The following is a 21,621-nucleotide window of genomic DNA, read 5'->3' as shown; positions in this document are numbered from 1 at the left end:
TCTATTTTAACTTTCTGTTGATATGGAGGATTAAATTATCTGGCCTCCCTGACTTGATGTAAGGATCCTCTTTCATCTTCTCACATCTTGATTATCTATTGGTGATTTTATTTTATTTTTTCCTTATTTTCATGTTTTCATAACTGTTTGTTGTTTAATATTAGAATTAATCTATTTTAACTTTCTATTGATACAGAGGATTAAATTGTCTGGCCTCCCTGACTTGATGTAGATCATTCCTTACCTGGAATTTGGTGTGTACTATTTCCCGTGCATAAATAAAATATGGTTCAAAGGTGATTAAAATGAGTCTGTCATCTTTTCTTCAATTGCTCATTTTTATCTTCAAAGTGGAGATTTTGTTTAATATAGGTTTCCTTCTAAGTGAAGGCCCGGAAGATCTCTTGCTAAATAACATGATGGATCCTTTCTATCTACCATTGATGATGACCAATCTCAACTTCCCTAAAGATTACATTTTATACTTTAATTTTAACATACTTGGCTTAAGAGAAATTCTAGAACCTTCAACTAGAAAATGAACGATAATAGAGGAATCCTCATGTCAATTCATAGGGGAATTCACAATAAAGGATTTGATTCCTAAAGCCGCAATAAGAATATTTTGATCGTAATTGACAACTCTCCCCAAGGAACTCGGCAAAATAACCTCTTAATTAGGGCTGGTTATTCGGTTATAACCGAACCGAAATAGCAATTTTTTGTTAACCGAAATAATTTCGGTCAGTGAAAATCACTAATTGAAACCGTAACCGAATTTTGTGAGGACCTAAACTAACCGAATCGTAATAATTCTCCGGTTAGTTTTGGTTAGTTCGGTTATAACCGAATAACCAACAGACTTAGATTTAGGGAATTTTTATATGAAAAATGAAGCAATGATATTTTGATCCAATAGAAGCTCCATAAATCAACAAAAAACCCTAATCTAAGCAAGTTTTATGCTATGTTGAACAGCCAATTGAAAAGGTTTCTGATTTTTTATGCAAAATCGTTTCCCTGAATACTGAATTAGAAGCTTTTTCTAATAAAACTATAACAGTATAATTGTATAAAGCAGAACTAGAAATTAGGGTTTCTGATTTTTTATTTAGGGAAAAATAAAAATAGGCTCCACATCCAACAACAGCTCCTCAATCTAAAACTCAAAATTAGGGTTTCAGATTCCCTTAAGATGCTGATGAGTGATGCCCTATCTTAACAACCATCCTTCAATGGAAAAAGAAAATCAAATAAAACCCCCTTCTATTTTCTTTATGAAATGGCAAAATAAAATCAGATTCCCTTCTTCATACATCATTACATCAACGGATTGCTGTGCTATGTACCTGAAAGTTTCTTCTCTCCGAATTCTCGCAAGGTTGATGGATCCCGGAGTTCTCGCCCACCTTATCTCGAAGTCAGAAGTGAGGGCTGTGAGTCGGAGAAGCGGAAACGGCGGAGTTGGAGACTTCAAGTCTTGGATCGGCGTTGACGGTGACTCGGTGACTCGGTGAGAGAGAGAGAGAGAGAGAGAGAGAGAGAGAGAGAGAGAGAGAGAGAGAGAGAGAGAGAGAGAGAGAGAGAGAGAGCAAAAATTGTGTAGAAAACCCTAGATTCTCGAATACTCTCGATTTTAGATTTTTTACTCTTTTATTTACAAACAAAATTTCAGTGTTTTTTTCCTTGGTACAACCCCCATATGGCCATAACTGAATCTTTCAATGAGTATTGAGTGTGTTGGGGCTGTCCTAGGTAAAAAAAGGGGGTTAAACCATATTTGTTATATAGTTTATGAGTTAAAACTCTAATATGGTTAGTTCGGTTAACCCGAATTATTTTCCGAACTAACCGCTCCCGAAACCGAAAACCGAATTTCATTTCTTTTAGCCACCGAAACCGAAACCGAAGAAGGGAAAAACCGAAACGAACCGACCATACCAAAAAATTTCGGTTCAGTTCGGTTAAATCCGAATAATGCACACCCCTACTCTTAACTTCGGAAGAAGGGGTGCTTTCTCACGAAGGATGTCACGGTGACCGGGCTTGGGCGATTGTTCATAGAGAATTTAACTGGGTAGGACTCACCCAGAAAAGCTAGCCTTTAGAGGGAGGGTGCCCATTCCCTTATAACCCATCCCCATCCATTTCACTTATCCGATGTAGGACTATTTGCTTTTGCGTGGAACCCCATTTACCAAAGTTTTTAAAATGTGCTTTGAAATTTGCTAATGAAAGAGGCTCGGTCTTGACTAGTTCAAAGAAAATATCAACGTAGATGTAATGATAGACAAAGTTTCTTCTCGGGTATGCTTCAATTTTGTAGATGATCTGCTATTTCTATGTTTTCATTCATAGCTTAGCATCTACATTATTGAACTTCAAGCTATTCAGCATGTTACTCAACGTGCAGATAAAGAATTATTTCTAATATTTTTGGGTTGAATCTGATTCACTTGTTGCATTCTAAATTATATTCCCTGAAAGGATTAAAGTGGAAGATATCTGGTGTTTAGAGGGAAGCCAGTTTAGTGTTTAGTTCTATTATTCTTGGTAGAGCACTCTAAAACCCAATCTATCCATTAGGAAAATAGTATAGGCTACTGATATTTGTTGGAAAAACTTGTTGAGGGTACTGTTGATGATAGAAAACAGAAACTTGTTGCTTCAACGCGTGATATCACTTTCCTTAAGACAAGATTCGCCCCCACTAGTAGTGTGCAAAGGGGATCCGCGAATTGCCTCCAAGATACAATGAAGCCTAGTAGGGAAGCCCTACTAATGTTTGATGATGCGTAGCACTAGCGGAATCAAACCCGAAATGCCCTTCCAAAATTTCAAGCCTTAAAGAAATCTGTAGATTCTGTTTCTGCAGAAAAACAGTATCTAGAACAGTAAACAAAAGAAAAACAGTATGTAGAAATACTTGGGGATTTTTGTAGGAGTGTAGAAGAGAGTGTAAAGTCTGTCAGAATTGCCAATTCGATTTCTATTTGAAATGACCCAATTCTGCACATTTTATAGACCACCTGGTGTCTTTTCAGTGTGAAAAAACCTCTACAGGGCACCTTTCCAGAATGTTTGAAATCTGACCATTAGATCGCACCCATTGATATTGAACGGTCCTGATTGATCCTAGATGTGACTGTTGGTTTGAGTAAAACTTCTCTCCAACCCAGTCATCGTTAGATCAACCATCTATGGTGTGGATCGCACCCCCTTGGCACTTGACCGTTGGGGGAAGGGACACAATCCATTTGATCACACCCTTTGACCGTTGGAGTTATGGGCCCGTTGGGCCAACCGTTAGGCCCGAACCGAAGCCCAACCCAACCGGTCGGCTTGATGGGCTTACGAACCATTTGGCCCACACCCATCCAACCGGTCCACCTTCATCTTGATCCAACGGTGCAGATCAAATCTGAAAAAATTAAAGGCTCCAATGGCTCCTCGCGACGTTGCGTACGTGCAAAGTGCGCCTAAAAAAGCGTCACTATGCGCCCTATAGCCCATTGCCTACGCCGCGCGCGCGCGTGCGCGTGTGCGTGTGCGAACGGTGCGTTGCACCGCCCCGCGGGTCCAACCATGGGTTCAACCCAATGTGCAATCAAACAAGTAATAGAAAAGTGTAGTGCTTTATAAGCTCTTCTCTTTCTTTTCTCTCATCCGGTACGGGACTATCTTTTCAACTACACTTCTACATTCTTTTGTAAAAGCAAATTTTTTCAAGAAAACATTTTCTTTTTCCCAAACGCTTTTGATAAAACTTTTTCAAAACATTAATACATGATTTTGAAAATCCAAAATCACTAACAATATTTGCACTACCATGTTTTGCTAATGAGCCCAATACAATTCCCATAAGGTTCTCAGCAGCCAATTAAAAACAGAAAATACAAGGTGAGTTTGTGTCCTTATCAAAACATGGTTATGCATGTAGGGAATCTAACCGGGTAGAGCTCACCCCCAAAAGCTAGCTGTTAGAGGGAGGGTGCCCATTCCCTTATAACCCATCCACATCCATTTCACATGTCCGATGTGGGACTATTGCTTTTGCGTGGAACCCCAACAATCTCCCCCTCCACGCGGATCGGAGGCACACCGGGGGTTACCGAGATTTTCCTGGGAGTTACCACGCCCTAGCTCTGATACCATTTGTATGGAATCTAACCGGGTATAACACACCCCTAAAAGCTAGCTGTTAGAGGGAGGGTGCCCATTCCCTTATAACCCATCCACATCCATTTCACATGTCCAATGTGGGACTATTGCTTTTGCGTGGAACCCCAACAATGCAAACATCATTAACCCATATATATTAACCTTTATATATGTATTCATTAGTAAACACATGGTCATTTGTTCCCAGAACACACATTGAAAACTAAACCTTCTTTAGGGTGGTTCCGGGTGTATACTCAAATTGCAATTTGGCCTTTCTGAATTCAAGTTTAGGAATAAACTGCGATCTAAAAGGCCAAAATTGTATAAATTGCAATCTAATTAAAAAGGCTCAAATTGTGCCTATATTGCAATGAATTGCAATGCCTACACTGCAATGAATTGCAATATAGAAGCCCAAATTATGTCAACACCATAATTTGGGTGTATATCCAAATACAACCTTTGGTTCACACTTATTTGGTTGGTAAAAAGAGGAGGACGTTGGACAGGTTAGACAGCTTGATAAATGTCTCTCCGCACATTAAGAGTTTTACACAAGTTTTGATTAAAAAAGTCTCAAAACATGTGTAAAATTAATTTTCCGATGCACTTTTTCCAGAGATAACAGCCACCTTAGATGAATTAAATGAATAGGACAAAATTTATTGCTAGGGGGCTGTTCTCTCTTGAAAAAGTGAGCCGCAAAATGGCTTTATGCGACACTGACTAGCAAGTTCAAGGAAAACAAACCATTTTCCAATACATTCTATAAATAGATTGCTGAAATCTTTGAAGATTTCAGTAATTAATGGGCACCCATAATTAATTTCCCCAAGACAATGGGGGATGAGCAATCTATAAATAGATTGATGCACTTCGGTGATGAGGTACCAATGGGGGCGTCCTTTCATCTGACCTTTGTAAGGGCACCCTTCAGTTTAGACTTCCTCAAAAATAATTCTATCTAGAAGCTCCCACCTATTTTAAACTTTTTTTTTCCATGTGAATGGGACCTGCACATGGGTTTGTTGATCATACGAGACGGGGGAAGCCCGTCAAATAGCGTGCATCACCTATTTTAAACTTCATTGGCTAATAAAGGCATTTTCAAAGATAATCCCCAAGATGTCTTTTAGCAAAATGACCATTTATGATGTCTGGAAAAAATTTATGAGGAGTTTTTTCTTAGAATGAGTTATCCAAAAAATCCCTATCGATGATGTTCCTGATAGAAATCCTTGGATATGGTGTTCTTGGGATTGGCTACACTGCTTGGATAGTTTCATCTTGACCTAACCACTGGGATTGGCTACCATTGGTTGTATAGTATACCCTACCCATTGGGGCTATTCTTAATGTGACCGGAGGATAACAAGCCTATCAAAGGATTGGCTTGTCGAGAATCATTGGTTGCAATTCGCAATGCTGCTTGCATGTCTACTACATGTGTGTCCTTACTACCTGAATTTACATAAGAAGGGCGTTGATAGGGCCCAGGGCCCCAATTAGCTAGGGAGCTTTGAACTCAACTTAACCAATAGGGCATTCTTTGCCGGTTACATTCTATCAATTAAGTCGACCACTCGTGTAATGTGAGTATAGCAAAACCTATTTCGTGTGGGCCCATGACTTCAACGTTATGATCGTTCCTCAACCTTGCCACACCATGATTGCGGCCGTGCTATATATACATGTCTAACTGTGGTTAGGGGTGTAAACGAGCCGGGCCGAGCCGAGCCGAGCCAGGCTCGGCTCGTTAAGCTCAAAAGCTCGGCTCGGCTCGGTCAGGCTCGGCCAGGCTCGCGAGCCGCTCGCAAGCCTTATCGAGCTTGGGTATATTAAATAGTAGGTTGACAGAATGTTTGTACTTTACTCAAATATATATAGCAAAATGACGGAGTTTAGAAATATTTTTTTATGCGTGCGAAAAATGAGAAGCATGACACAAACTGACAAACGTAAAGATGAAAGCTCAAAATAAACTGCAATCAGCTTGTCAGTCCCCCAGGAGGCCGTCTAGTCAACTTGCAAAATCAGCTAGCTGTCTTAAACGAGTGGCGTTCATTATAATAATAATAATGAAAAACTTAACCTAGTCAACAACATAGATGCAAGAGTGACAGCATTCCTGCCTAGCTGTTGTTTTATGGCTCTACCCTCTATTTTTTAGTTTCTTTCAAATAAATTTATCTACTTATAATTCACACCCCTCATCTTCCCTGGACAGCCCTATCTAGTGTAATTTGACTATTCTTTTTACACTACGGGGGGTGGTCCAAGTAACAAATGGGATTCCAAAAAAAAGTGACATATTTTGCCTCCCCCTTTCACTCCCTGGACAACCCTTTTAGTGTATATATTAACATATAATATATATATATATATATTAAATTCTTAACGAGCCTTAACGAGCCGAGCTCGAGCGAGCTTCCGATCCCGAGCCAAAATTGACACCCCTAACTGTGGTATATAAACATGTCTACATGCCTCCCATTTTCACCTATGTATACCTCTAGGGCACAGCCCTCACAACTACAACACCCCTAAATTTATCATTAATTTGTTTAGGCCTCTACCACTAGCCTTACTCAGCAGACCAAGGCACGTGCGAAATATGTAAGCCCACATCCAAAAGAGACCACTCGGACCACGTAATCAATGAGTCCAACATGGTAGCACCATATCTTCGAATTCTAGTGGGCCTTGCCGGGCTAAATTAATACATAAGGGTTTATTATATACAATGAAAACTACACTAAGCTTGAAACCTTCGAGAGTTTGATATCCATTTTAACTAATTTCATTACAAGTAGGCAAGATAAGACATATCTTAACCAAAACAGAACCCCTCTCTCTCTCTCTCTCTCTCTCTCTCTCTCTCTCTCTCGCTCTCTCTCTCTCTCCCTCTCTCCCCCTCTCCCTCTCCCTCCCCCCCCTCTCCCTCTCTCTCTCTCTCTCTCTCTCTCTCTCTCTCTCTCTCTCCCTCTCCCTCTCCCTCTCCCTCTCCCTCTCCCTCTCCCTCTCCCTCTCCCTCTCTCCCTCCCTCTCTCTCTCTCTCTCTCTCTCTCTCTCTCTCTCTCTCTCTCTCTCTCTCTCTCTCTCTCTCTCTCTCTCTCTCTCTCTCACACACACACACACACAGCATAAGGCAAATTACCTACTATATTAGTTAGAGATTGTGGCATCCTTTAACTAATTTCATCACGATTAATCAAGATAAGTCAACATATTTCTCCTCTTATTCATGCACATAAGAAAGGCATTAAACTCATGCAGGCAGCTCCATAAAATAGAGATTAGGAAGTCCAAGTGATCTCTCTCTCTCTCTCTCTCTCTCTCTCTCTCTCTCTCTCTCTCTCTCTCTCTCTCTCTCTCTCTCATACACAAAAGAAAGGCATTAAAATTATGTGGACAGCTCCATAAAATAGGGATTAGGAAGTCCAAGTAATTATGTACCCAATCATCAAAATTAATATAAGAATAATAAAATATAGTATGTACAAAATCGTCTCTCACCCTTACAAACTGCAGCATTTTCAGTAATGCTGTCCAACTTTTCCCTTTTTTTTTTTCCTTTTTATAAAATTGTTTGTTTAGTGGTTAACAATATTCAGTTGTGAATTGGAGGTTTTCTCCTAGCAGGAGAATAATCCATCCCAGCTATGTCTATGATGTCCGGATAGCGCTCGGGGGTGTGTTGCCGGTGCTCTGAAGTCGCCGACTTAACGGAAAAATTCTCTTGTTTCCTATCAAATTTGTCTCCCGAATGATTCTTTGGTGTGGCTTCAACTTCACGATTTGCATTCTGTACATGACCATAATATCATAAAAAAAAGAGAGAGGAAAGAAATGAAGAATATGGCTCTGGCCACTATAATAGAATCCAAGAAGATTCTACTTAAACTATACTACCAACCTCTGAAGTAGAGCTTGCCTTGTCCATAAGTTTTCTATTCCTTCCTGCACCAAGAGATAGAGTAGAACTACTTAAGGTCTTTTATAGCTTTTTTGAACACAAATTTATTGACAAAAAAAAATTATTAGAATATAAAGGCTGATTAAGGAATGAATTATGATTATCATGTTGTTTGTGGGTTCAGTTCACAAATGCCTAGAAACTGCCCATTATTTGTAAGTGCATCAAGGCCTTTGTAAAACTAAGCTAAAAAGGGACTTGTAGACCTGTGCTTGTTATAAAAGTTGAGACAAAATTGCATGTTTGATACATGGTGGTTTTGGGTTGTTGTTATCTTCTCAAACCCAGTTGGCATCAGATCTAGATCAGCAATAACTATCAAGAAAAGGAAAATAAAAAGAGAGATTTCAATGGTGCTTAGGGTTGTGACTCCTAGGCCCATAGTAATCTACATGAAATCCTGGTAGACTGTGGTGGACTTCCATGACTGCCCTAAAATGTCTTCTCTTCACAGTACCTGAACAATTCCCATCTTCGCATATAACAACTTCTCCAATATTCCCATTTCCTTCAATAGAACTCCTCTCCTCTTTCTGCATTCAATCATAGATTTTCACCATTAGAAAAAAGAAAGAAAGAAAACCCAACTCAAAACATGGAAGAGAATGCTGAAAATTCAATACCCACATAGAATTTGTGATTTTTTGTAAAAATAGAAGCTGGTTCCAAACGTATACCTGATAAGAACAAACACAAAACATTAGATAACAGACACTAACAATCAGTAGACATAAGAACTTTCTTTACTAGTGAGCAATTTTTTGCTTACCTTGAACTGTAACAAGGAGAAACAGCAATAGAAGGAGCACTAGTGACATAAAAGTCCTCATCTTTTGGAAAACAAAGGCAAAGGACAGGGAGAATTGAGAGCAGATTTAGAAGTTCCAAGAAGAAGAATGAAAAGGTGAGCTTCGTTCTTTCTTTCCAAGAAATGACGCTTGAGAATGCTTGGAAACTGCTAAATGGTTCATTAAATATATATCCTCCACGAGCCTATTTACCAGTCCGATAGAGAGATAAATGGCTTAATTTCTGAAATTCAAACCAATTTTCCTAGTCCGCGGACCTCAAAATTAAATAGTCCTCAGAAGGCATAAAAAGTGGGCTCCCGTGGGAGTTTGTGGGTAGTACTTAACAAATACAACTATAGGCAGGTGGGCCCCAAAATTTGACCAATGGAGAGGCCAAAGAGTCCCGCGGACTATCAAATTAGACTTTATTCCGGAAATATCGTTGGATGGTATTTTTCTTCCAACAACAGCAGTTGAGGCATTAAATGAGGAGAATAAATATGACACGTCAGCGAGGGATCGGAAAACCGGGGGCCCACTCCACGTGTCTCCTGAACGAGAGCAGTTAATTTTGACGGTGACAGTGGAATGGAAACGCCGTCCGTGAAAGGCGTTTGGTCTGAAGAGAACGAAGAACGGTGACGGAGGACGTTTTGTCGTCAGTTGGTCTTTGGTCGAGCACCTCCACGTGGCCGTCGATGTCGAGCTCTGAACCGGGCCAACGTGGCATGGCAGGTGACACATGGGCACCGGCCCTTCACGCGCCCTGTCCGCACTTTGTCCAGCCAGGAGACATCGGGTCGCGACTATGTTGGTGTTTGAAAACGGGACCTATTAAATATCAAAGACATGAGTTTTTTGCCTTTGCTTTTCTCTACAATAGTGACAAATTTTTCCCTTATGCCCGGTTTTTTTTTGTTTTTTTACTTGCTTTTCAATTTTAAGCACATATCTTGAATAAAAAAAGAAATCATCTGCTTATAAATTCATAAATAAACTAGTAAATATGACCTGAATAGATATCAGCACAACCATGTTTTGATATTTGCACTAACCCTTCTCGTCTTCTAAAGGTTATTACAGTTCAGGAGAAGCTCTCATCACAAGCTGAGTGTGTGGACTTATTAAAACATGGTTGGGTTGGTATTATTTCCCAGTATGAATTATTATTGCATGTGCACCAAGAATAGGTGTATAAATCACCTAGAACATCGATCCGATAGGTGCACTAACCATCAACCTTGAGTGTCATTACCAGAACAAGTGTCCCCATCCCCCTTTTAGGTCCTGTTTGGATTGAAGGAATTTTCCCAAACAGTTTGGAAAAGGAAAAATATTTCTAAGAGTCCCTACTTTTTGTACACACAAAAAAAGAAGATGACTTGAACCGACCCTATTCAATTTTTTACTCAGCAGGAACTACAATTTATGATAATATGCGTCTAATTTATTCATAATCTTATCATTTCTCTCTAAATCATGGAAAGAAAGATTTTCCAAGAGGAAATTTTCATCAGAAATGTTTTTCTTGCTATCCAAATAGAAATAATCAATTCTAGTTAGAAAAAAAAAAAATTAAAAAATAATCAGTTATGTGTCAATTATAATTCAATCTTTCAATAATGTGTCGGCAGCCAAAAAGAATTTGACTATCATCTAATACGGACATTTCATAAAGCAGCAGCTTAGAAATAGTTTTCTCAGACTTGATATATACACCCCATTGTTTTGATACATACACCGTTTACTTCTTTATTAGTTGCTCTGAGTTACAGCTCTTATAGTAATACTGTATGAGCATGTGGAATTCAAGTGAAATTGTGATGAAACAAGTTTAAAATAAACGGAGGAGTGTATGTCCATGAATAAGAAGGGTTGGATAATCTCTCTTTCCTAGTTAAATTGAAAACTTGGCAATAAAATAATGAAAAAGCTACAAAGCAAGAACATTGCTGACATCTGATACTCTCGAGATATTGGACTACACTTGAAACCATTTTTTCCTTTACCATTTCTAGTCAAAGTTCCTGTTGAGTTTCTACACCATTCTATATATGTTATGATAAGAATATGTTAATCACACTCCCAGTACAAGTTCTGAACGAGTTCCTAAGGTCAAGCTTCAAAATCCAATTTCCAATGATTCACTCTTGGAAGCTGTGATTTGAGTTTCTAATCTTGTATTATATTAATAACAATATTTCAATTCTTATAGTTGGTTTGGAGTGGCTGCTGTCGGTAGTACGGAGATCGTGGGCCCTAAGACCATGTGGATTTCAAGTGCCCCTTGCTTGGAGTCATCTTAAACAAAATATCATTTAGGGAAAAATACAATTAGACCCCCTGTGATTTCTGACACATTCAACTTAACCCCTAATGTTTAAAAAGTTACAAGTAGACCCCTGTAGTTTCAATTTGTGTAAGGTAGACCCCCTCAGTTGACGGTTCGTCCACAGATTGAAGGGTTAGGATGATCCGATGGAGCTGATTTTTTAGGCACACCCTATCTATGTTAGGGCCCATCAAATGAAAGCTTTGGATCATCCAAACAATGTGAGCCCAGTGTGTTTTTTGGGGTGTTTGGATTCGGGTATGGGCCCACATTGTTTGGATTATCCAAAGCGTTCATTTGATGGGCCTGACATAGATAGGGTGTGCCCAAAAAGTCAGCTCCATCGGATGATCTAACCCTTCAATCTGTGGACGAACCGTCAACTGAGAGGGCCTACCTTATACAAATTGAAACCAGAGGGGTCTACGTGTAACTTTCTAAGTGTATTTTTCCCTATCATTTAATACGTATTGGATATGCTACTGACATTGGCACTATCATGTTTTAACATTTGCACAAACTCAGCTTGTCTTTCCTTGTTTAATTGGCATATGAGAGTTTTTTGGGAACTGTAATAAACATTGCTAGGGACCTTCTGTAATATATTGTCCCTAGCAAATCCCTAATGCCCGATTATTATTTTGTATATGTGCGTGACTTGTATCTGCACCACTATATTTTAATAATGGCGTTGATCACTTTGTTTTTCAATTCTTTGAGTGACTGGTGAGAGGTTTTTAGAAATTGTAGTAGATTTCTAAAAACCTCTCACCTTGTCTCTATTGTATGTATAGAGATTAGAGACTGTTGGCATTGACGCTGCCTTGTTTTGATAATGGACCGAATTCACCTTGTCATTGATCTACTGATGGCAGTGCCCACATGTGTAGATCAATAGCACCTGCATATATAGAGATTTACTAGCTAATTTCGCGGAAAGCCATTTTGGAGCTGACAAATACAACTGGGAACAGCACATAGGCTAACTTTTTAGCTGATTTTGTCTTATTTATTTAATTCATCCAAGGTGGTGTTCTCTCTGCAAAAGTGACTTGCAAAATTGCTTTCCACAAAATTGCCTAGCAAATCCTGTATCGTGTATGTGTGTATATATACATACATGCATATAATAGTAATAAGGGAAATGATATCAGTGATATTTTTGCGAGTGCATCTTGTCTTTTAGTATTTAAAGAGCTGTCAAAAGGTACAGTTTCCAAAAAGCTCTCACAAGTCCAATAAGAAAAGAAAAGACAAGCACGGGCTGTGCAACTTTTAAAACATGGTCGTGTTGATATCATTTCCCTAATAATTAATAACAACAATATTAATAATAATAATATGGTACCGTGTAAATGGTTTAAAATTTCAGTTTTGGTATCGGTTTCGGTCCCCTGAAATTTTGAAATCGGAATTTCGGCCGAAATTTTGTAACATTTTTTTTTTTTTTTAAATTGCATTTTCTCGAAATTACGAAATTTCAGACAGAAATTTGGTAAAGGCCGAAATTGCCAAATTTTGGTTTCGATCCCACCGAAATCTGAAATTTTGGTCCGAAATTTCGGATTTCGGTCGAAATTTAAAACCATGATCGTGTATATATAAGAAAATGATATATATATATATATATATATATATATATATATATATATATATATATATATATATATATATATATATATATATATATATATATAGTTGATGAACTACAAATTTTCAGCTGCACACCAAGCAGACATATATTTAATACCAACCCATTTGGGAGGAAGGTGCATGTGCTGCCTCTTTTGGTTACCTTTCCATGGCTTTTGATTTTTTATTGTATTTCTATTGATTATGGTAGAACAATCGAATTTTCCCATCATTCCAGGTAGAAGTAGTATTGGATGATCACTGCAGGCTAGTAGAAATGGGTTTGTTTTAAGAGCTGTTACATGATAAGTTTGAATGCATGTCCTTGGAAATACATTAGGCTTTGATGGATGAACATAGAGGGGACCAATGACTGCAAGTGGTGCGACCCTTGGTCTTGAGTCCAAGGGTACAAGCTCAACCCCCACAATGTCGGGACATGTTATCTTGAATGGTCCCCTTGGTGAGCATGACAAGGAACAAATCTTGCTTTCATACTACAAACTTGAGCATAATCATTCCGTCATGATATATGCATGCATGTCACATTACTTTTATTCTAACTGTTTAATTTCCAATTAAGATACCCAAAAAAGACCCCAAAACCCTTTTGGTTGGGACTTGGTGGGCCCACATGACCTTAACATAATCCTGACCCTTGATCAAGTGGTTCCGATGCATAGATGACACACTCGAAAATTAACTGAAAGAACCTCCCAACCATTCGATCAGAGGACCTGATCATGGTGATCCATGCCTCGTTTTTCTCAACAAACCTTCGGTAAGCCACCAATATAATGTCAAGGATTGTTTAATTTGATTGGCGGGACTATAATACACTTCTTATTTTCTTCTCATATATAGTAACACATGTATATATACACCATAGCTCTATGTATAACCATCTATGCCATCCGATCAATATGAAACTGAAAGCCCAGAAATCTAGAACGTCCAGTTGACGCATTGCAGCACAAAAACTGCATCAATCCGAGCGATCTCAACCGTTTGATCAATGGGTTTTCTTTGGAAAGACGAAAAAAAAATCCAAAAGCAGCCCATCAATCATGGGGTTCGGAACTTCCAATCAGACCTCTTTTTAGGTGATGTCCCATCCAAGATTGGATGTTTCTGCATTAACTGGATGGTACGGATGATTTAATACATCGGGTTTCAGTGTTTAGCTTTATGAAATACGCTGGGCTCTTTCCTTCTTCACTTTCATGGAAACAGTTTCATGCATCAAAGTTTTTTGGGTACTAGACCATTCGACACCAAATTACCCATATCAAGCCTCACTTTTACAACAAAAATCCCCACCTCTTTCTCCAAGAAATCTTGTGTAGTTAGAAAACAAGGCCGAGGGTGGATAGCTTGGGCCCCACAAAACAGGCCATTTTCTACATGCAAAGCTTGTCAACATAAAGAGTAGGAACCCATCTATTCAATCCCAAGAAGAGACAAAGCAAATATATGGCTATTCATATTCCCACTGTTGAAAAATGGGTAGCTTATATTTTTTAAACAATAACGTTTCCTTATGCTTGAAAGAGCATGGTCTCCACTGCACCTTCTTTTCTTGGAGCTATTCGTCTTTCCATACTCTTAGCCACATGCATCTCATTTCCACTCACATGGACGTGAATCTTACTTCTGGATTTGTCTAGTCTAAAGTTAAGAAAAAGAAATGATATTTCGCCCCCTATTCTTCCCCGCGCCACCCCTTGTAGCCTAAAAGAGTTGAGATAAATACAATATGATGGGGTGTGAAAACACCAGCCTCTCACAGGCTGCCACCTGTCCCAGAGTAGGTGAGATCCAGCCTCTCACAGGCTGCCACCTGTCCCAGAGTAGGTGAGATCCAGCCTCTCACAGGCCGCCACCTGTCCCAGAGTAGGTGAGATCCAGCCTCTCACAGGCCGCCACCTGTCCAGGACACCTCACCCGTTTTTCCCTATAAATAGGGAAACAGGGCTCAGACAAACGGGTAATACGAAAAACCCTCTTCTCCCTAAAAACTCTGACATTTCCCTTCACTCCTGCTCATACTGACTTGAGTGTCGAAGGGCCTGTCCGGAGTAAAACCCGGTCCGGTCTTCTGACCTCGCTTGCCTTGTGTAGGACTCAGCCACTCCATCGCTACTCACTCACTCTGGTTCACCAGGACTCAGCTCCTCTGGTCATCCAACTCAGCTCTTACGTCACTGCTGTACCTGTTACCAATTTTAGGTCTAACAGATTGGCGCCATCCGTGGGACCCCAGAACTAAAAGCTGTTCTTACGCATCTCACAAAAAATGGCAGGGCGCAAGAGCGCGCGGATCCCTACTACACGGACTGATCAAGCCGTGCTACCTCGCAGAACCTGGGGCGAGCGAATTGCCTCGCTGGTAGTAGCAGCTTCTGCTACCGCCGAGCAGAGCCCTGCTCGCTCAGAACATCTTAACCCTCTGCCCACTCCGGAGCAAGTTCAAGCTCTATTTCAGCAGATGACAGCCCTCGTCGGGCAGTACCAGCAGCTACTGCAGGCGCCTCCCCAACCTCCTCCAGAAGCTCTACGATCTGGCCAGGAAAGGCCAGATGTCTACAGGGGAGAGTCATCACGCCATGGGGAGGGCCGAACTCTCACCACTCCGCCAGACAAGTTCATCACTCCGCAGCTAGGCACGCACAGACGGAGCCTCATCGCCGCCAAAGGTCGAGGTCCCGCTCTGCACAGAAGCCCCGAGCTCACGAAGAGCATGCACCACAAGTAAAGTCCCGGCCTCGTCGTAGGAGTCCGGAGAGTCAGTCCGGCTCCGCGGCAAGCCGATCTGTGGGAAGAATCAGGTCCCGGGACCACAGAACGGATCCCCTGCTACAGAGAATGGAGGACATGGACCATAAAATAGAGGAACTGGCGAAGGACCAGAGCCGGCCCGCCTCCAGGGCGTTCTCAAGTAGAACGCCGTTCACTAATGATGTTCTAGGTGCCCCAGCACCCAGAGGGTTTAAAATGCCAGCCGTCCCCCAGTACGACGGCACCACAGACCCCGTGGATCACTTGGAGACATTCAGAACAATGATGCTCCTCCACGGAGCTTCTGATGTCTTCATCTGCAGAGCGTTTCCAACAACGTTAACTGGCGCGGCAAGAGACTGGTACTCCAGGATTAAACCAAACTCCATCAACAATTTTGACGATTTTGGAGAGGACCTCGTCCGCCACTTCATGAGCAGCCGCAGGCCAAAGAAAACAACAGCTTCTCTGATGGCCTTGCGACAGGAAGACAACGAGCCTCTGAAGGTGTTCGTCCGCCGATTCAACAGGGAGGCACTTCAAGTGCCAAATTTAGATCCCTCAGCAGCAATGAATGCGCTCCTCGCAGGCGCCCGGTCCAACGATTTCCGTCGAGCTGTGGCTCGACAAAATCCGCATTCACTGGCGGATCTCATGGCCGGGGCGGAGGAGTACATAACGGTGGAAGAAACACTAGCAGCTCTTAACTCAAATCGGAGGATAACCTCTGAAGAGAAGAATCTGCCTAAATAGCGCAGGGAGGATAAACCTCCCAGAAAAGAGAAGTCTCCACCCCCTCAGAGAAGAGAAGAGAACTTCACGCCTCTCAATACCTCCAGAAAGCTCATACTGGCGGCAATCAGTGAGGAGGAGTTCGTGAAGTGGCCACCTAGAATGATCTCCAAAGGAAACAGGAGAGATCCTTCGAAGTACTGCCGGTTCCACAAAGACCACGGCCACGACACAGATGATTGTTGGCAACTCAAGGAGGAAATTGAGCAGCTCATCAGCCGGGGTTATTTGAAAAAGTATATCCGGACTGACAATCGCAACCAAGAGAGTAGAGGAAAGAGCCCCCAGGGCCGTAGCCCTCCGAAATCACAACAGCCCCCTGCTCGGGACAAAACCCCTCAGCTGCCCAATGCACAACCTGAGGCACCCCGATCTCAGCCAAGGGGGGTCATTGGTACAATTATGGGTGGGCCTGCCGCTGGGGGCACCTCCTCTACCGCTCGCAAAGCATATGCACGGCGAGTTAACGCCGTGCACACTACCAGCAAAAAGTCGAGAACGGAGAATGAGATCTCCTTCTCGGATGCAGATCTGGACAACCTTATCCTCCCCCACGACGATGCACTGGTTCTAACCATGCTCGTTGCCAACTGGGAGGTGAAGAAAATCCTCGTGGACAACGGAAGCTCAGCAGACATTCTATACTACCACGCCTTTGAAAAAATGATGATAGGCGACGACCGTCTAAAGCCGGCGAACTCAGATTTATTTGGCTTCTCCGGAGAGGTCGTGAAAGTGGTGGGGCAGATCGAGCTCCCTGTCCTAGTCGGAGACTCACCTTGTCAAGCATTCGCCATGGTCAACTTTCTGGTAGTAAAGGCCACCTCGGTCTACAACGCTATCTTAGGACGGCCTGGCCAGAACTTGATCCGTGGAGTCGCCTCAGCCTACCACCAAAAAATGAAGTTCATAACCCCCAATGGTGTGGGTGAAGTTCGAGGAGATCAACCTCAGTCCAGGGAGTGCTATGCAATGGCACTCAAAAGCAAAAATGCAGTGGAATCACTGCTAATCGAACTACTCGATGTAAGGGACGAACTGGAAACCTGGTTCTTAAACTTGGGTACGCACTGGAAACCCGGTTCTTAAACTTGGGTACGCACTGGAAACCCAGTTCACAAAACTTGGGTACTCACTGGAAACCCGGTTCTTAAACTTGGGTACGCACTGGAAACCCGGTTCTTAAACTTGGGTACGCACTGGAAACCCGGTTCTTAAACTTGGGTACGCACTGGAAACCCAGTTCACAAAACTTGGGTACTCACTGGAAACCCGGTTCTTAAACTTGGGTACGCACTGGAAACCCAGTTCACAAAACTTGGGTACTCACTGGAAACCCGGTTCTTAAACTTGGGTACGCACTGGAAACCCGGTTCTTAAACTTGGGTACGCACTGGAAACCCGGTTCTTAAACTTGGGTACGCACTGGAAACCCGGTTCTTAAACTTGGGTACGCACTGGAAACCCAGTTCACAAAACTTGGGTATTTATATCTGGAAACCCAGTTTACAAAACTTGGGTATTTATATCTGGAAACCCAGTTCACAAAACTTGGGTATTTATATCTGGAAATCCAGTTCGCTAAAACTGGGTACTCGCTACTTGGTTCGCCACGGCTCGCCTCCACAAAGATCAGAAGCGCACTTCTAGTCAGAAATGGGCCCGGGCAGAAAACCAAACCCTTGCAAAAACCGAAGTTCAATAAACTTGGTCATCTCCAGCCAGACTGATATAACGCGTGGGTAAAACTCAACCTGAAGAAGGTTCATCTGTTCCTCAAGCCGAACTGGATATGGCGCAAAGCGCTACAGGACAAAATCCAGTTCATCTCAAGCCGAACTGGATATGGCGCAAAGCGCTACAGGACAAAATCCAGTTCATTTCAGGCCGACCAGGACTCGGTGAGATTCGCTACAAGACAAAATTCAATTTCGTCTTTTAGCTGATTGCGCTATATTCAGTTCATCAAAATCCGAACTGGATATAGCGCAAAGCGCTACAAGACAAAATTCAGTTCATCAAAATCCGAACTGGATATGGCGCAAAGCGCTACAGGACAGAATCCAGTTCATCTCAAGCCGAACTGGATATGGCGCAAAGCGCTATAGGACAAAATCCAGCTCATCTCAAGCCGGACTGGAGCTCCGTACTCCGGACTGGATATGACGCGTTCTACAAAACGACAAAAAGCAGCCCGGTCCGAACCGGACTCTACTTCCAGCCGAACTGGAACTCCGAACTGGAGCTCCGTACTCCGGACTGGATATGACGCGTTCTACAAAACGACAAAAAGCAGTCCGGTCCGAACCGGACTCCACTTCCAGCCGAACTCCGGACTGCGAACTCCGGACTCGGAACTCCGAACTCCGGACTGGATATAACGCGTTCTATGAAGCACCAGGAACCAGTCCGGTTGAAGCCGAACTCCGGACTGGATATAACGCGTTCTATGAAGCATCAGAACCCAGTCCGGTTGAAGCCGTACTCCGGACTGCGAACTCCGAACTCTGAACTCCGAACTCCGGACTGGATATAACGCGTTCTATGAAGCGCCAGGAACCAGCCCGGTTGAAGCCGTACTCCGGACTGCGAACTCCGGACTCGGAACTCGGAACTCCGGACTGGATATAACGCGTTCTATGAAGCGCCAGGAACCAGTCCGGTTGAAGCCGTACTCCGGACTCCGAACTCCGGACTCCGAACTGCGAACTCCGGACTGAATATAATGTATTCTGCAAAGCGCCAGGAGCCAGTCCGGTTGAAGCCGTACTCCGGACTCCGAACTCCGGACTCCGAACTGCGAACTCCGGACTGAATATAATGTATTCTGCAAAGCGCCAGGAGCCAGTCCGGTTGAAGCCGTACTCCGGACTCCGAACTCCGGACTCCGAACTGCGAACTCCGGACTGAATATAATGTATTCTGCAAAGCGCCAGGAGCCAGTCCGGTTGAAGCCGTACTCCGGACTCCGAACTCCGGACTCCGAACTGCGAACTCCGGACTGAATATAATGTATTCTGCAAAGCGCCAGGAGCCAGTCCGGTTGAAGCCGTACTCCGGACTCCGAACTCCGGACTCCGAACTGCGAACTCCGGACTGGATATGATGTATTCTGTAAAGTGCCAGGAGCCAGTCCGGTTGAAGCCGTACTCCGGACTCCCAACTCCGGACTCCCAACTGCGAACTCCGGACTGAATATAATGTATTCTGCAAAGCGCCAGGAGCCAGTCCGGTTGAAGCCGAACTCCGGACTCCGAACTCCGGACTCCGAACTGCGAACTCCGGACTGAATATAATGTATTCTGCAAAGCGCCAGGAGCCAGTCCGGTTGAAGCCGTACTCCGGACTCCGAACTCCGGACTCCGAACTCCGGACTCCGAACTCCGGACTCCGAATTGCGAACTCCGGACTGGATATGATGTATTCTGTAAAGTGCCAGGAGCCAGTCCGGTTGAAGCCGTACTCCGGACTCCGAACTCCGAACTCCGAACTCCGAACTTCGAACTGCGAACTCCGGACTAGATATGATGTATTCTGTAAAGCGCCAGGAGCCAGTCCGGTTGAAGCCGTACTCCGGACTGCGGACTGCGGACTCCGAACTGCGAACTCCGGACTGGATATAATGTATTCTGTAATGCGCCAGGAGCCAGTCCGGTTGAAGCCGTACTCCAAACTGCGAACTCTGGACCCCGGACTGCGATCTCCGGACTCCGCACTGCGAACTCCGGACCCCGGATTGTGGACTCTGTACTCCACACTAAATTCTCCGATTCACCTCTGAACAACATCTGCCCATCCAGAAAAATGATCGTCACACTTTCCCAAGTCCCTCAATGACTTGGAAAACTGGGGGGCAACTGATGGGGTGTGAAAACACCAGCCTCTCACAGGCTGCCACCTGTCCCAGAGTAGGTGAGATCCAGCCTCTCACAGGCTGCCACCTGTCCCAGAGTAGGTGAGATCCAGCCTCTCACAGGCTGCCACCTGTCCCAGAGTAGGTGAGATCCAGCCTCTCACAGGCCGCCACCTGTCCCAGAGTAGGTGAGATCCAGCCTCTCACAGGCCGCCACCTGTCCAGGACACCTCACCCGTTTTTCCCTATAAATAGGGAAACAGGGCTCAGACAAACGGGTAATACGAAAAACCCTCTTCTCCCTAAAAACTCTGACATTTCCCTTCACTCCTGCTCATACTGACTTGAGTGTCGAAGGGCCTGTCCGGAGTAAAACCCGGTCCGGTCTTCTGACCTCGCTTGCCTTGTGTAGGACTCAGCCACTCCATCGCTACTCACTCACTCTGGTTCACCAGGACTCAGCTCCTCTGGTCATCCAACTCAGCTCTTACGTCACTGCTGTACCTGTTACCAATTTTAGGTCTAACACAATAGAATGAGGTGGCCCAGGGAAGAAAAGAAGGCGAATATATCACTTCCCTTAAAAAAGGTGTGGGGTAAGAGAAAATGTGAGGTTGAATCGAGAGGTCATCAATCTATGGAGAGTAGTACGATACCACCGCCATATGTTTAGTTTTTTAGTGGTAAGTTTTTAGGTCTTGGGTTTGAGCTAGCCTATTGAGAAAGGGAAAAACAAGAAGTCTCCTGTTCTTCTATTTGGTAGCCTATATGGGTTTTTACCGAGGTTGGCTTTGTCTTCAAGCAGCATTTAAGTCTCTCACTCTCTAGACTCCACGTGAATGAGTCTTGGAATAGCATGCTTTCACACAAAAATGGAGAATGATAGACAGGTGGGACAATTGTGAGAAAGATTGATATAGACCTTGTTGTGGATGAGGCTCACGTCAAAAAATTTACTCCTGGACCAATTCGTGGAGGAATTGTTGATGAGTGTTGATAGTTGTCACTTGTTATTTTCTTACCCACTAAGCCTATTGGTAGTGGTACTCCCTACACATCTTAATTATAGGATTGTTGTAGTTAGGGGGTACAGCTTGGGTATGATGGGGTTGTAGTAATATTACCATTACCTTAAAATCGGGTCAACCCGATCTTCGAGCCGATTTTAAGGTAAAAGCTCAACTCAAATTGTCAAAAATCGACCCTAGTTGCATCCCTAATTGTAGTAATATTACCATTACGCCTCCTAGATATGTTCACCCATGTGATGACTTCAAAGTAGTTTGAAATCTATTGCACTGGA

General features: G+C 43.0%; 2 protein-coding genes across 2 annotated transcripts; one reads left to right on the top strand and one right to left on the bottom strand.

Annotated features, from left to right (window-relative positions):
- Positions 1–7,603: 7,603 nt before the first annotated feature.
- On the bottom strand, positions 7,604–9,104 carry LOC143851386 (uncharacterized). The gene is made up of 5 exons (XM_077360792.1): positions 8,910–9,104; positions 8,768–8,817; positions 8,598–8,673; positions 8,081–8,124; positions 7,604–7,969 (listed from the first exon to the last, which is right to left on the bottom strand). The coding sequence occupies exons 1-5, from the start codon at positions 8,968–8,970 to the stop codon at positions 7,775–7,777; spliced, it is 426 nt and encodes a 141-aa protein (XP_077216907.1). The 5' UTR covers positions 8,971–9,104; the 3' UTR covers positions 7,604–7,774.
- A 5,554-nt stretch (positions 9,105–14,658) lies between these two features.
- On the top strand, positions 14,659–20,832 carry LOC143851939 (uncharacterized). The gene is made up of 2 exons (XM_077361450.1): positions 14,659–20,420; positions 20,507–20,832. Exon 1 carries the CDS (start codon positions 16,568–16,570, stop codon positions 17,552–17,554), a length of 987 nt encoding a protein of 328 aa, XP_077217565.1. The 5' UTR covers positions 14,659–16,567; the 3' UTR covers positions 17,555–20,420; positions 20,507–20,832.
- The last annotated feature ends 789 nt before the right edge of the window (positions 20,833–21,621 follow it).

The sequence above is a fragment of the Tasmannia lanceolata genome, unplaced genomic scaffold (genome assembly GCF_043159265.1).
Source record: "Tasmannia lanceolata isolate RefF3 unplaced genomic scaffold, GAP_Taslan_0.1 ptg000018l, whole genome shotgun sequence".
Taxonomy (NCBI): domain Eukaryota; kingdom Viridiplantae; phylum Streptophyta; class Magnoliopsida; order Canellales; family Winteraceae; genus Tasmannia; species Tasmannia lanceolata.
Note: the sequence above shows the minus strand (reverse complement) of the source record. Positions and strands in the feature narration are given on the sequence as shown.